Here is a 17,216-nt window from a genome sequence, read left to right as displayed (position 1 = left end):
AGCCTAGATTCACCGAGTTGCAACAGAGGGCAACTTGAGAGGAAAAAAAGAAAAATTAAACCCTAATTTTCATGAATACACAGGAATTTCACCGAAGATTAGGCCTAGATTGACCGAGTTGCAACAGAATGCAACTTAAGAGGAAGATGATCAGACCCCAATTTACAAGAATACAGAAGAGTTTTCCCCAAGATTAGGCCTAGATTGAATTAAGTCTTCGACTGCCCAGGTGCCCAAAACAAAAAGGAAGACAAAACAAAAAGGTATTTCTAATTTGATTAACTCGCTCATTTTTGAACTTCATGGCTCCTTGGAATCGCGAGATTCTTCCAATTATTTCTTGTAGTTTCAGCAATTTGCCTTAGTGCCTATTCTTAGTGGGTTTTCTTTCCAAAAAGGGAGTAACAGACTGAAGTTATCTAAAACTCTGCTCATTTATCCTTTTTTTAGTAATGTCAGAAACTACTACAACTGCTACTAATAACTCACTGCAGCACCAAGCCGCCTGAGTCCAACTCAGCTGCACACGATCCTCCTCCGTCCCAATCTGTTCAACTCCTCCTTCTTTACACCCTCCCAGGAAGTTCCGAAAAAAGTTCAAATATCTGTAACTGTATACTTGTTTTCTATAAATAGTGAAGACTATCTTATTTCTTCTTTTAATAATGAAACATCCAAGAAAGGTAGGTAAATTATCTTCTTCTGCTTCAGTAGAAATTTATGTTTTTAGCCAAAAGTAATAAAATGATTCGGGAATAAATGTAAATGCTCAAAAAACTTAATTTCGGTAGCTATGTGTCTTAAACCACTAGCTTCCGTGTTTAGGCTTGTAATCTTCGGACGATCCAGAAGTTAATCGAAAGCAAACCAAACAAAACTGAAAATAAGTTTACCTTATCCTTGTGGTTTGGTGTGCTTTGTAACGGAGTTTCAAAAAGTTTTCGTGAAACCCTCAGAAAATTGATGCCGGTATTTGTATTTGTCTGAGTCAAGATCCTTCTTGAACTTCTCACCCTGTGGAATAAATTCAACAGTAAGTAAAAGTTCTTATTGTCATTTTTTAGTTGTTCATATATTGTCACTCCTTGTATGACAACTTTCTTTAATTTCTTTTTGCTTCTTCATGATGTAGCTTCGGCTCTTTTTTCTTTTGTTTAAGTTTTGAGGTCTTTTTTTTTATTTTTAGACCCAAGCAGTTTTCTAATTAGAATTTTTTTATAACAGTTTCTTTTATTTCTACTGAATCATGATTCGCGTTATGCTATGATGCTTCTTAAAATTTTCGCCCTCTGAAATAAATTCAGCAGTAAGTAAAGAACGTTTTGTCTTTTTTTGTTGTTCATATATTGTCACTTCTTATATGACCATTTTCTTTAAATTTCTTGCTCCTTCATGATGTAGTTTCAGCATTTTTGAGATTTTCATTTATTTTTTGACCCAAGACTTTCTCTAGTTAGAATTTTTTTCTTTTATTCCTATTGATTGTTTTCTCCCGTTCTGCTTTGGTCTTAATAACTTAATTACGTTCTGCCTTACTTGACTTGAAAGACAAATTCGGCTTTTTTTTAGTTTGTGATAGTCGTTGGTCAATATAATATTATCTTAATTATCATCACGAAAGAACCAAGTAAATATAACTTAAATTATCAAAATTATTTCATATTATCATATGATTTATGATTATTTCACATAATTTCATTATGATTATTTCATATAATTTCATATTATCAGAAAAAATCATGACTGCAACTTTGATTCCGCAAAAGATATCAGTTGAACGCTTGATGAGAGCTAATGTACAGTTAATTCATAAAAAGCTCTATTTTCTGTCATAGTAGGCGTGGTAAGCCATGCCAGGTTATTAAATTATATCAGAAATTGACATTCAATACTGACAAAAAAAAGTCAATAAAGTTTAAGAGCTAAATAGGAATCCAAAAAGGAAAGTTATCACCAGTTTACATGACTTTCAGCATTTTGAATCTCTAAGACACAAAATCACTAAATCAAAATACCATAAAGTAAAAAAAAAAACGATAAAATATAAATCAGTTATTTACTTTCCCAAAAAATCACTTCATAGACGGCAATTTGATCTGTACAATCCAATCAAAAATATCTAAAGGTCACCATACCAATGAACAGGGTCAATAATAAATAATTGAAAAAGTTAAAGAACCATTGAGCCTCTTTGAGAGTTTACATTAAAGCAGGAACTGTTTAGCTGTTTTATTGGCAGAAACAAGCCATATTAGGCCACAATAGCCACGTCTACTCCCTCTCCACCCAACTATGTTTCGAGCTTCACTATTGGTCTCTCTCGCAAAATTCATTTTGCCTTTGAACATTTTATTATACCCTCTTCTCACTCCATTCGAAAACACCAGCTGGCACCAAACTTGTATAGAAGGTCATGAACCACTTAAAGGTTTTTTAAAACTATTTTATTCTTTAATTGCAAGTACAATTAACAGATTTTGACAATTTAAATAGCACTAAAAAAACAAAGGGCTTGGAAAATAATTTTTTTTTGAAAGTTGTACTGACAATACTTACGGTGCTGAAAAGGGTGTAACATTGTATCTAACAGGAGTTTTCTCTAGTCGAAGGATTTCGGGCGTGCCATCTTGCATGAAATCTTTTTGTCTCAGATCCATTATAGGGGCATCAACAAATGACCTTTTTCTGGGAGCTTCTTTTCTAAGACAAAAAGTTCAAGTTAGAAACAATTATCAAATGTGTATGCTAAAAGTTGCTTGATTTTTTTTCCAACCATAATAGATCTGTTTTAATACAGTTAAATCAAACAATGTTTCTAGCAAAGCTAAAACCATTTTTACTAAATTCCAGCTTTAATTAACCAATAACGACTACTCAGTCATTCCCCTTCCAATCTATTATATTAGATAGTTTCTTAGTTGGTCATTTTAGCTCTATTATCAAGCACAGAAAAGATCCTTAAAACTACGGCAGCTACCAGCTACTCAAGTATATTTGTGGGAAAAGTTTTGAGCATTCATAATTACCAGATATTACCTAAATTTTAATTTTAGATCAATGCAAATTGGTTTCCATAGTGGTTTTAGCTGCTCTCAAGCTCACGATTTTCTTAAATGCCTTATGAAAGACGTGTTTAAATCTGAACAATTTACCTTATTATCTACCATTGGATATATGAAGAACATTTGACATTATTGCTTCTTCTAATTCCTTAGATTGTCTTACTTCATCTGAATTAAAATAATTACTCCTGACAGTTTTCCTATTTAGGTATCCTGGTGCTAAAATTTTGGTTAAAATGGAAAGGTGAGTTTTTGAACTCCATTCCTGCTTGTATTAAATAAAAAAAAGTTTTTTTTAACTGAAAGTAAGGAGCGACATTAAAACTTAAAACGAAAAGAAATTATTCCGTATATGGAAAGGTCCCCTCCTCAACGCCTCGCTCTTTAAGCTAAAGTTTTTTTTTGTTTTAAAAAATAGAGTTGTGAGAAAGAGTCAAACTTTAGCGTAAACAGCGAGGCGTTGAGGAGGGGATAGCCCCTTTCATATACGGAATAATTTCTGTTCGTTTAAAGTTTTAATGTCGTTACTTACTTACAGTTAAAAAAACTTTTTGTTTTTTTATTTAATTTCTGAACGTTTTTGAATTAATTCAGGTTTTGATTTTGGCTCACCGTACATGAATAATTAAAACGAAATTTGCATATTAATTTAACTTTTTTTGGTTAAATGGCTTTCTCGGAAGTTGTTTAATTTTATTTACGAACGTTTTTATTAGTAATAATTATATGTAACTTACGAATTAATTTACGTAACGAACTTCTATATTCATATATTTTTAATACGTATATTAGCGGGTTCGCCCCCTAGTCAATACCTCGCTCTTTACGCTAAAGTTCGAATTTTCTTCCAAATCTTTAAAAATGACCCCTTAATCACAAAGGCCGTTAATTAGAATAAATAGCTCTGATAAAAGTACTAAAAAAACTTTAGCGTAAAGAGCGAGGTATTGACTGGGGGGGGGGGCGAACCCAGTCATATACGTAATAATTTCTGTTCGTTTTAAATTTTGATGTTGTTCCTAACTTTCAGTTAAAAAACTTGTTTTTTTAATTTAATTTCTGATCGTTTTTTTAAAATAATGCTGGAAAATCTGGTGCCCCTTCATAGCAATGTCCCTTCCCCCATGAAAAGATCCTCCCACGTAAACCCCGATCCCCCCCACTACCCAGAAAAAATCCACCCTGAAAATTTCTGTATGATTCCCAATAACCAATACTATATGTAAACATTGGGCAAAGTTCATAACTTGCAGCCCTTCCCCAGGGGACTTTGGGGGGTTAAGTCATCCTCAAAGACATAGTCATTATATTTTTCGAGCATGCGGAACAAAATGACTATCTCAAAATTTCGACCGGGTGACTTTGGGAAAAAAGAGCATGGGAGGGGGCCTAGTTGCCTTCCATTTTTTTGGTCACTTAAAAAGGGCACTAGAAATTTTAATTCCGTTCGAATGAGCCCTCCCGCAATATTCTAGGACCACTGGGTCGATACGATCATCCCTGGAAAACATAATAAATAAATAAAAAAAATAAACACGCATCTGTGATCTTTCTTCTGGCAAAAAATACAAAATTCCACATTTTGCAGATAGGAGCTTGAAACCTCTACAGAAGGGTTCTCTGATACGCTGAATCTGATGGTGTGATTTTCATTAAGGTTCTATGACTGGGTGTTTCCTCCTTTTTTCGAAAACCAGGCAAATTTTCTCAGGTGCGTAAATTTTGATGGGTAGGACTAAACTTGATGAAACTTATATATTTGAAATCAGCATAAAAATCTGATTCCTTGTATGTATCTATTGGCATCAAAATTCCATTTTTTAGAGTTTTGGTTACTATTGAGCTGGGTTGCTCCTTACTTACAGTTCGTTACTACGAACTGTTTGAAAGGAGTTTGCCAATCCAGTCCATTCACTTTGTCAAGAGATGGACAACTATGTTTACTGAGCTAATTTGTTCAAAGGCAAATCCTTTAATTACCCTTGTAAAGAGTAGCTCCAAAAATACGATTCTGGAAAGTTAGGGATAAATACATAGTTATAATTAGGCTTTATAAGATCATATTTTGAATGTTAATCTTAAACAAGGCCAACAATATAAAATGACAAGGTTCAATTGGCTGGAAATTCAATTCAATATTTTTAAGTCCCTAACTAAATTGTTGCTCCTGAAACAGTTTTGTTGGCGAAGCCAAAAAAAGGGCTACTGGAACAGTTCATGTTGCCTAGGCAACGTAATTCTAGTTTAAAATTTCGAATTGTTTTCCATGTAACCACTGTTTATCCAAAAATTCCAACCAAAAGCCGTTTTGATGTGTACATAGTACTAGGCAGTGTTGTATTTAGAGGGGGGCCTGCCCCCTCCCAAAGTTATCAAAGGAATTTTTTAAAGAGTTTAATGTCTTGCTCTCAGCACTGCCCTTGATTTTTCTTGTATGCTTCGATAATAAATTGGAAGTGCTGCGCAGCAATAAAATTTCTTTGCTTTAGGCTACAGATCTTTCATATATCTGTCTAGGCTTAGATCCTGCTCTTTTGAGATCCGTCTCAAGTACTTAGCTGAGAATTGTCATTCTTTCGGTCTTTCCATCCCTTTTCTTAAGTCCCCAGCGAGTCTTATTTCAGAATAGTTTACATGTAAATCCTAACCGTGGTAATACACTAACTCTCTTTAATGCCTCAAAGAAGTTAAAAAATTCTCAAACTTTTTCGTAGTTATAAAGCGACCACGTTAAATCCATAACTCTATCTGAGAAGCTACACTGCACAGCAGAGTAGTTGTTTTGACAGAGTTTGTATTTACTTAGTAGTTTTAGGAAATAGTATACTGATTGTCTAACTGGTCTTTTTTCCTCAAATTCAGAACACATAGAAAGAAGAGGTTTTTTTTATTTCTTGGGAAAGACGGGGTGAAATGAAGATGGATACAAAAATTAGAGTTACAGTGGCTGCTTTATTAAAAACTTTATGATCTCATACCTCAAACTGAAAAAAGCAGCTTACATGATCGTTGCTCATTTTAACCAACAATATGTGCCATAAAATCCTTGTTGAGTAAGAGAAGAGGATTGTTGATGAACCAAAGTATGCAAGAATGGATTGTTTGACGACCATAATTGCGTTTTTTGTCCCCTATCTTCAGAAGAATTAGTTTGTTTTCCCATTTTTTGAGCCAAACTCTTTCTTCTAAGGCCTGCAAAGAAAGGAGAATGGCGACTCTGAGGTCAGTTCTCCTTTCTCCTGTTGAAATTAGTGTAAGAATAAAATAAAATATGAAACATAGCTGGCAATTAAGCAACCATGAAGGTTACAAGAATTGAAAACCCATTTTAGAATTTAAGGTTATGAAAAAACAGTTACATTTCAACAAAACTTAAGAGTATGAATTTTGTTGTTTTTCAGTGAGGGAAAAGGCATCAGTACTCCCGTATTAAAAAAAAAAAAAAAAAAAAAAAAAGCAGAAAGGGGAGAAGGCTTAGGCGGAAGGTCCATGGACGTTTTAAATAAAAAAAAACGACTTACATTGATTGACAGAGCCACACAAACACTTATTGGTCATTGGGTTGAAAAACCTTCTATTTTGTATTTCAATCTCTGAAAAATACTTAAATGCTTTTGTTCAAGAATTTTGTGAATTATAACAACTTTTCAAGTTAATTTGTCTAAGACAGTAGAATAACTTCTAAGCTAAAGCATTAATAGTCCCTTTCGTTAAATAGACCAACATTCAGAAGACACCTCAGACACAAAATGTGTAAGACATTTTGACACCTCAATCACCTTACATGACATTAGTCTGGAGTCCCTTAATAACCATGACCAAATTGATGATCCTCAAAAGTTGCACTTAAGAAGTAGGCACTGGAAACCAGGAAAGAACTTTGAATTCCTGAAATAGTTAGCCAGAATGTCAAGGGCATAGTGACAAAACCTTGTTGTTTTCAAAGAACTTGGCTCTAGAAGTATTCATGGTTGGTGTTCAGCCCTCAAACTAGTAACATTCTATAAACGCTACTTATTATTTTTCGAATGTGAGACCAGTAAAGGCTCACATCAGACGCTTGGATGCTTAATTTCGAAGCCATACTGACCTTAAAGATGCTCTTCCTGACTTCAAGTATCATGATGAAAGACACCACCATGTTGCTGCAGCAAACAAGTCTATGATGTTTATCAAAATACAAGAAGGAAAAGACATTCCAGTTGACCAGCAATTGAATTTGCAAGATCAAGAAAAAAATATTAAGAACCAAGAAATGTTAAGACCCATTGTCCAGGCTATTCTATTTTGTGATTTTCATGAACTAGCCCTGTGGCGTCCTTGTGAAAAAAAGAAGAATTTCCTTACAAAAGGTGTTAAAAATGAAGGGGTATTCAGAGGGATGGTAGACTACAGAAACCAAAAATTGTGGAAGCGTTTTGAATCATCCACTAAAAGCAAAAAACATACATCTCCTCTAGTGCAGAAGGACATCGTCAATAGTGTAGGTAATGTCATTTGGGATGCAATTTTGAATAGAGCAAAAATTGAGAAGTGTTTTGATATTGGCTGATGAGATGAGATATACAGCTTCAAAAGAAAAGCTTGTTCTCGTTATTTTTTTTCTATGATGATCATCAAATAAAAGAATTTTTTTTGTATTTTGACACTGCAAATGAGTTGCCAGACATAGGACTTTCAAAGTAGATTATCAGACTCTGCTTAGAGTTAGGTCTAGACATAAACATGTTAGTTGGAATCAGCTATGATGGAGGTAGTAGCATGTCTGGTTTGTACAAGGACGCCCATGCAGAGATGCGAAAGCAGTATACACTTGCCATTTAGAAACATTGTTTAAACCTTGCACTGGTGAAGCGCTCCAGACTGGACTTATTTCAAATGTTATATGGACTTGAAAGAAATTGCAGTTTTTTCCAATTCCCCAAATGAACTGAGTCACTAGCTTCTGCTCTGCCACATTAAAAAAAAAACCAAAGCTTCTTCACTTTTGTGACATGTGATGGGTTGAAAGGCATTCCAGTAGTTCTAGTAGAGCCATTACCAGCTTCTGCTTCATTTTACCACTGATTTTTGTTGAGTCCAATTCTGCTTTCACGGGTTTCACAATAGGTTGATATTGTGAACATAGCCACCTATGCAAGTATGTATTATAAAGCTAATGGAAGTAGATTTTCCTTCTTTTTATGGAAAACCAGTCCAGACAGCTGCCTTAATACCAAGACGCTAAGACGCCAACATCAATGATTCTTTTCTTCAGACACTTCTTTTTTTCCAAGACTTAGTCTTTTCCCTATACCTCAAGCAGCTATATGAAGAACTCTATAAAAAGATTTCTTAACCACAAAGTCAGAGCATGTCAAATTCAACTTCTCTTCTTGTATTGCTGATGCTGTATTAGCCAAGGTTGTGACAAAGCTGTAAAAATATAAGCTTTTTTTTCTCTGAGACTAGCCTCCTTGCTGAGCTAACTGTCTGGGAAGCCAAATGGAGGTCTATGGGTGAGTCTCACCATCCTGATAAAGTTTCTGAAACTCTTGGCGCATGCACCAACTGTTTTTTTTTTTTTTAAATTCTGCATTCACTCTTGATTACTTTTAGATAACGAGCATGGGAACCTTACAAAATCTTCCTTTGAATTCATGGTAAGCACTCCTGGAATTTATAGACTGAATGCTCTGGCTCAAAAGTATAAATCTTCACAGGACATTAAATTGATTGTGGATACACCTTCACCAACTTTTATTAAAAAAGCATGTTACAGACAGGCTATTGACATTTCAAAAACCTTAGATATGCTCTGATGTTGATGACCTGTTTTAAGTGGGTTGATTGATGATTATGTATTTATTTTTTCTTTGCAAAATAAAAAGATGGAAGTTCCAGTTGTCAGTATTAATATAGATTTGTTGGTTCAGCTGGTCCATAGCCCAAAAGGAAACAACAAGTTGAAAACTAGCCTAGTTCAAGGCATTTCAGTATTCCAAAAGCAAAGTAGAGCCTCAGTGGCACTGTAGCTGACATTCTGTTCTTGCATGGCTTTCTTTGTTTTGACACTATATCAAGACTATATGGTATTAATAAGCTGGTCAAGCTCATACTTGCAAAAAAAATGACAGGTATTTTCACTAAGCTGCTTCAGTGTTCAACCAAAACCCAGTGTCAAAGGATGAACATGGTTAGAGCTGAAGAACAAGCACTGCTCAACCTTTATAAGGCAAAATAGTGTGCAATGTTCCTTTCCCTATGACATACGGTTTTAGTCATAAAACTGTCAACGTCAATACCTTTTGTCAGCTCTGATAAACTTGTACTTCCAAAAATTGTGCTGTTTATTTGTATTGTTACCTTTTGCAGAAGAGAGCTAGATCAAGCAGGAAGAGCCATACTCGTGCCAGCCAGGCTGTGGGTTATAAATTGTTGGGGACAGGCAGTTTGAGTACTTGTACTTCTCACAAGCCAATCAAACTGAGTATCAGCTATGATTCTTATTGGCATTCTGAAAATAACAGAATTAGCAGTTATGTCACGAGTTGTTTAATTTTTTTTGTTGGAAGCCAAAAGTCCTTAGGATTCCAGGAGCTTTTTAGAAAAAGAAGAAGAGATGCAACAGGGAGCATCCATAAATGATTTGTAGTGATATTTTCTAAACCTGTTTAATCTATTGCTGTCTTTTTTTTATAGACAGAATGCCAAACAGGGCATGTATATTTTAGTAGTGGGCTGAAGAACATATGGAAATTAATTTTTGTTTATCCTTTGGAACCCAGAATTCTTTAGAATTCTCAGCATTTGGGTTGCACCATTTGGCTTTTTTAAAATCAAACTTGTATTTTCATACCAAGTTAGATCAGAAGATATTATTACATATAGTAGGCAAGTGCTGTTGCTAAGGAGGTTTGGGTCTATTAGTGGTTTCAATTCACATTGGTTTATTGTAAGAAATAAAAATGTCTTTACTGAACATTTATCTTTATTTACTACTGTAGTCAGTTTTGCTGCTTTGGAGATAATTTGTTCAATGTAATTGAAAATTTGGCTTTTATCTGCTCCAAATACTACCTCAACTACAGACAGATCATCTACATGTTTCTATCTTTTGTCAAGCCCAATAGTTTATTCACTGATCAAGAACTTACTTGCTATTCAAGGATTGGTTTGCTACTGGCTTGTTATGAGTACATTTTCAAAATTGCAGGCTTTAAACATGCTGAACTAAGGGTTTTGGTTGGCAATGGCTTATTTCAAGCATGTTTTCAGGATTATAGGCTTATAAAAGACCTTGAATCTACAGTTGCCTTGCTGTTGGATTTTTTGCAAGCTTCTGTCAGGGTTTGATTTAAGCTTGTAGCAAGGCAAAAGTTGGACAGCTAGCAGGCTTGAAGCAACCTTGTTTGTTGCTTTTTAAAAGCTTATGACAAACTTACTGACCCTTAAAAGTTGGAATTAAGCTTGGTGCAAGAAAATTTTGCCTGTATACTCTTTAGTGACCTTAATTTACAAACGCCATACAAAATAAACTTTGAAATATGCTGGTTGAAACTTGCCAGTCAGCAAAACTAACCACATTTATCCAATCCTAGTTAAATTCCTAGGAATTATGTTAAGGTTACTTATAGAATAAAGATTAAAAAGAAGAAATATACCATTTGAATGTCCACTATTGTCACAATTGCATCCAGTTCTCCACCACTGGGAGATGGGGGGATTGAAGGGGGAGGCTATAAGGCTAGGGTAAAGGTACCAATGATTCAACAGTTTTTGTAAAAACCCCACTTTTTCTACTCCAGAAGACTTAATTTAAAGACTATTGGTTTGAAAAGGGTTTCAGTATCTAGTAAAACATCTACAGATCTAACTGTTTAATTGGAAGTTTGAAGTTTTATCAGAAAAGTGTACAAAACTTCAATTTTCTTAAATTGGAGTGTTTTCACCTATAAATTTGACAGAACAAAAAAGTTACCTGTTTTTTATGTAAGTCAGAACCCAATGTCCCAATCTGTTGAAATACTTGTCAGCAGATCCTAGTGGATTTGACATGGTTATTCTTTTTATTTTATTTCTTTGTTTCTCTTCAACCTTTTTTAATGTGTAAATGTATAAAACACTATTCAGACAGGAGAAGCAAAAAAATTAAAAAAGTGCCTCAAATACAGGGATGAAATTGGATTTATGAAGTGTAATCATGTGACCTAGGTCTCTATAATAGTTTGAGATAATAGTATATAATAGTTTGAGATAGGTTCACTATAAATGCTATCTGGAATGGCCCAATTCCTCTCAGCTTTAATGGTCCAGCAAAGGTTTCTCTGTTGTTCAGAGAAGAAAGGAAAAGGATTTCTTTGTTGTTCACAGTGAAAGTGTTGTCAATATTTGGCCATTTCAAAGTTAATCTACCATTTTAATCCAGTTAAAAAAAAATTTAATATTCTTTTCTTATCTGGGTGTATTGAAAATAGTGTCCACGTTTCACATTGTCAAAATATAATGATAGCTTCAAGAGATGGTATTCCAAGTCATGACTAAGCAGAGTTATCCTGTTTTGAAGGAAAATTTTGAAAGTGGTACCAAAATTGCACCATCAAATCATTGGTGCTTTTACCCTACTTCTAGCCTTAGGCTAAACACAAGAGTTTATTTTTTCTTTTTCACTAGCTTTACTTGGCATTCAGAACCAACTGATGCTGAGTGAAAATATAAAAGTAAATATATAAAACAAACCAGTAAAATAAAACACTTTTTTATAAAACTCTGGGCTCTATCTTGTCTCATCAGGGAGGGGGCGTGGTTCTCTGTTGAGTTCTCTTTCTGAATAGAGCTATTCCTGACCTTCTAATTGTTTGCCTGCCCCATCTCCTGGCCATGTCTATCCCCTAGGCCATATGCAAAAGTTTACTGATTTTGCTATAAAAAACTAAAAATAAATTGACATTATAAGCCAATTACTGACAAGAGAGGTGTAAAGGTAACCAAAAACTCACAAAATTATATATATATATATATATATATATATATATATATATATATATAAATATATATATATATATATATATATATATATATATATATATATATATATATATATATATATATATATATATATATATATATAAAAAAAAAAAAAAAAAAAAAAAAAAATATATATATATATATATATATATATTTCGAAAGTGCTGAATTGAGAATTTTAGGTAAAATTCTAGATAAGGCTGTCTTTGCAAGATTTTGGCTATCTTGGAGGGTCAATTCAGCACTCCTGCTCTCCAGAAGGAAACTATACAATTCTGGAGACTACTTTAAAATGCTGTGAAATACTAGTTACTAACATCAATCTGCAAAAAGCAGACTGCTTTACTTTTTCCCTGCCCTCCCCTTTCCTTAACAGACAAATATATAGTCTAAACTTTACATAAGCGATTGCTTGGATGTGATCATGCCCTTTACTCGCTGGTGTCTATACTGACTGACGCTGTGAATGACAATGATTCTTTAGTTTTAGCCGCCCATGATCTTGCCCGTGCTTTTGGTTTTGTCTATCCATGAACATATTTTACTCTCTTCAGCAGAGAGAGGCATAGAAAATTCAGTCATCGGACCCCTTGATTCAATGTATAGTAATCTTGGTGTTAGGATAAAGTGTCCTGGTTGGGATTGTGATATGCTTTTAGAAATTGATATACCAGTGAATAAGGGTATTAGGCAAGGAGCAGTAAATTCACCAGATTTATTCAATAATTCCGTAATCGAAGTGCAACATGAAGTACCAACAACGTGTATTTTATGTGGGATTGATGTGTTGCTCATAGGTTATGCCAACGACATTTTAAACATTAGTAGAACCCTGAATGGAATAAAGAGTTGTTTTAGTGCATTAAAGGTAGAATATGCTCATGTCGGCCATACATTTAATCCATCAAAAACTGAATTGTTATTTTTCAATTATAAATTGTCGACTGAGGACATATGCATTATGCTAGATGATATGGAAATCAAACCTGTTCCATCACTTACTTACCTTGGAGTCCCGATTGGTACGTCACTCAAGGCCACACACATACTTATTATTGCTGATACCCTTAGAAAAGTTTGTTCTGCATATGGAAAGCTTGTCCTGAGCAAGGCAAGATTTAGTCATGATATTTTAGCCCGATTGTATAATGCATTTGCTTTACCAAGTTTTCTCTACATCTCTCCGTTTTGGAGTTGCTTCACACAGACAGAGAAGAAAAAGTTGAGCACAATTTATTTTAAATATACTAAGTATCTGCTTGGACTACCACCATGGTCCAAAAACCGGTATTTGATCAGTAGATTTGGATTGATAGACCCTGCCTTGGCAGTTCCTGCCAGGGTAGAGAGTTTTCATAAAAAGTTCATGACTCTAGGTCATCCTTGGGTAACTCTTCAGAGACAGACTTGAGTTGAATGTGTTATTTGAATGTTGATGTTGAGGGCCCATTTTATTGTATATATTTGTGTTAAACCGTACTTTGTTGTTTGTCTTTTTTTTTCTTTTTGCATTTTTTTCACTTTTTTATACTCTGCCGCCAATTGTATCTTTTACAGTTTTGGCAGGTAATAAATCTATATTAATATATTATAATCCTTGTATTTTCGATAGCCAAACTTGTTTTTTCTTATTAACTTTATGACAAATTGTAAAAAAAATAGGCAGGAAAAAAAAAGAATGGTACTACCCTAACAAAAATGCTAAGAGCATTATTATACAATTTTAGTTATACATTGTCTGTTAGGGGGGAGCAGGATTTAAAGAAAAGTAGTCTGCAGTTAGGAATGATATAAGTAAGTAGGCTATTTTAATATGTTTTAAAGTAGTTCCTAGAATTCTGGAGAGTAAGAGTGCCAAACTTATACCCAAAAATGGGTAAAATTCTACTTCTACTTTAGGCTATCTTGGAAAGGGGTTAGGAAAATGAAACTTTCAGGGATGGGTCTACATTCTAAAGTATGTCCTGGGAAGGCATTTTGAAGTACCTACCTCTACTCTTTCTCCCTCTAAAGGGTCTTGACCTTTGATGACCTTTAAAAATATGTGTGTTATAAAAGTGAAACCTAGCAAAATAGATCTTCTGCATAAATGAAGTAAAACAAAATAGTTTTCAGCTTCACAACTTTGCTCAATCCCAATCTATAAGGTTTTAAAGATATGCAAATACATTTCTTAAATTTTGAAAAAAAATATTGGTATGGCTTAAAATTCTGCTCAAATAAAAGGAATTGCATTTTCAGAACTAAAGCCAGAAAAAAAAAGCTGATACCTGAAAATTAAGCTAAAATGTTGTTTTGGTCAAAATTTCAATAGGCACAGATCTGTCATGTAGGCAAATTTCAGGACCCTCTAGAGAGAGAAGGTGTGGAGGTAGGTAGGCTACTTCAAAATACCTTTCCAGGACATACTTTAGTCGGTAGACCTATCCCTGAAAGTTTCATTTTCCTTATCTAGCTGCTTTCCAAGATAGCCAAAAGTAGCTTAAGTAGAATTTTACCCAAAAATGAATTTAGAGCCTCAATAGTTTGCTGGTAGCCTAAGGTGTTTTGAAGTATTTACCTCTTTCTTATCTAAAGACCACAAGTCTTTGATGACTTTGGGCAAGATTTGTATTAGAAGTGGCATCTTTATGACTAAACATAGCCTAGGGACTAGGCTACATCTCTACTGATGCACAAGGAAATTATTTTAAGTCTTACATGTGTACCTTTCTGGATATCCATTGGACTAGGTATATCCAGGTAGGTACTCCACCCTTTGACTATTTGAAAAAATTAGTTTATAAGCTTATATAGAATGGTACTATCTAATCTTCTTATAGGCTAATTAAAAAATTTTTAGTCATCTAATCTAGGCTACTGCTTGAGTTTGGGAAAAAACCTTTATATTGCACAAAATCCTACTGATTTGCAGAAATTGTGGTCACAACACCTAGAGGCAAGAAAAAAGATACAAAACACCAGGAATAAGGTAAAATATTTTCTGTTAAAATTTAGATGGGTAGACTATAGGCAACACATATCTTCTATATAATTTACACTTGTCTTTTAAAGGGTATATGTAGAAGTTTGGAAACATTTTCTCAAGGTATGTTAAGATAATATGGTAGTGTAGGCTATTTAAAACCATTGATTTAGCCTATTCCAGAAAGATTATTTTGCCAATTCAACTGCTTTCCAAGAAAGCAAATAAACTTATCTAGAACTTTAAAAAATTGATATTAAATAGAAATTCATACGAATGAACAAAACCACATTATACCTTCTGCTGAATTAAACCAGGTTCCAGTTCCAAAATTTACAGGTTAACCTGTTTTTTTCCACTTGAATTTTTTTTGCGATTCGAGTCAGTACGTTTACATTCCACCAGAAAAAAACTTGCAAAATCCCATAGAACCTTTGAAACTAGCCGAAAATATTGTTAGCTTAGTGGCCATTCGCATGGGGCTTAGGCGTAATCGCAATTGCATCTAGGCTCCAAGCTTCTTTGTAAGCACGGAGCTTTCTTTATCCATACCTGATTCTACCAGATCAACCAATCATGGCTTATGAATTTGGCATAAGAATTGAAAGCTCAAAAATATGGATGAGGAGGTTCAGGACTTAGCGTTTTTGTCTGGATGGAGACTGCATATGTTTATGCAGACCAAGCTGGCAAAACGAAAAAAAAGGATATGGACAAGGGAAATCTTCAGAGAACCAAGGAGATTGTTTAAAAGTCAAGTCCAGCTAATAAATCAAATGGACATTTTTCGAAGCATTCTTGTAATTATTCTCTCTTATCACACATAAACTTTCCCTTCCCCTCATGTGCAAAAAGTTCTTCAAGAAAATCAATTCTTATACCAATTCACATTTGTACCACTTGCTCACCCTCCGTTCCTGTCAAATTTCTTGCCACTAATCTTTGATGTACGAGTAGTTTGTTGAAATCTAGTCCTAGTTGCTGGCGAGTCGATCCAAGTTGAACTATTATTACAGCTGGGACTGAGACTTAGAGACCCGTGTGAACAGGCAGTTAAGATAACAGATAAATACTTCAAGAATTTTTCTATCAAACACTTCAGAGTACGAACTTTTGTGACGAACTGTTACAAAGGAGGGATAAAAGTTAACAATAACATAAACTCTAAAAGATGAGTTTTATGAGAAATGCGTAAATTAAAAGGGATGTGTTCTATTGTGATTCCAAATGTACAAAATTCATCTAGTTCAAAGTTATCCATCAGAAGATACAAACCTGAGAAAACTTCGATGCATTTTAGAAAAGGAAAAACAACCCACAGATAGTAATCTTGATGAAAACCACACCAGCAAAAATTGAGCATATTAGAGAACATCATTGCAGAAGTTTCAAGCTCCTATGGATAAAAATTTGATATTTTCAGTTTTTTTCAGAAAGAAGATTTTGGATACGTGTTTAATTTTTTTTACCCAGGGGACTTTGTATCGAAACGGTAGTTCTAGAAAATTGGGAGAGGGCTCATTTGAACGAAAATTTTAATTTCTAGTGTTTGTTTTCAGTAGCCAAAAAGATTGCGTCTCAGAAAAGAGGCATTTCCTACCTTTATGTTGCACCAAAATACGACTTTGCCACAAATGTAGCCAAGTTGTTAGCGATTTCATCTTTTAAACTCTCGACCCGTATTGATACAAGATAAATGGTTAATACAGGCATTTTTTTGAAACTTCATTGAACTAAGTTCATTCATTGATGTTTAGTAGGATCAAATGCATTTATATATACTTACGGATCAGTTATCAGAGGCAACGCTATAGCGTCGCCTATAGTAAAGGCCATATGGCTCCAATGTTTTATTGTTTACTCATTTTTTTTCCCAGAGAAACTTCATATGGAAGGGGTCGTCGTAGAAACTACAAAGGGGGCTCATTTGATTGGAAATCGAGAGGTCTAGTGCCCTTTTCAAGGGTCAAAAGTGATTGGAAGGCAACTAACAACCCTTCCACGCCCACCAGTTCCCCAAACACATCCAATCAAAATTTTGAGATAGCCATTTTTTTCAGTGTAGTTGATTTCCACATAAAAAATTATGTTTTTGAGGAGGACACCCCCCCCCCTAGAGCCCTTATGGCAAGGGTTGTAAGTTATGCCCTGGGGGCATATAAGGTTTTTATAGAAAGCTTTGT

General features: G+C 34.3%; 1 protein-coding gene across 6 annotated transcripts in view; it reads right to left on the bottom strand.

Annotated features, from left to right (window-relative positions):
• LOC148946650 (uncharacterized) overlaps positions 1–17,216 on the bottom strand; it is a 117,090-nt gene that overhangs the window by 22,653 nt on the left and 77,221 nt on the right. For 2 of the 6 annotated variants that reach the window (XM_089096299.1, XM_089096300.1), the window contains exons 3-4: positions 2,557–2,700; positions 894–1,014 (exon numbers count right to left, since the gene is read on the bottom strand). In XM_089096299.1, the coding sequence (XP_088952425.1) occupies positions 894–1,014; positions 2,557–2,657 (222 nt within the window). In that variant the 5' untranslated portion in view covers positions 2,658–2,700. Of the gene's footprint in view, positions 1–893; positions 1,015–2,556; positions 2,701–6,064; positions 6,137–6,583; positions 6,656–9,407; positions 9,559–15,330; positions 15,414–17,216 lie in introns of those variants that run through there. The other 4 variants (XM_089096301.1, XM_089096302.1, XM_089096298.1 and 1 more) reach the window with 4 other exon arrangements.

This window comes from Artemia sp. Qi Xiang Cuo, chromosome 11, assembly GCF_049724085.1.
Source record: "Artemia sp. Qi Xiang Cuo chromosome 11, ASM4972408v1, whole genome shotgun sequence".
Lineage (NCBI taxonomy): Eukaryota > Metazoa > Arthropoda > Branchiopoda > Anostraca > Artemiidae > Artemia > Artemia sp. Qi Xiang Cuo.
Note: the sequence above shows the minus strand (reverse complement) of the source record. Positions and strands in the feature narration are given on the sequence as shown.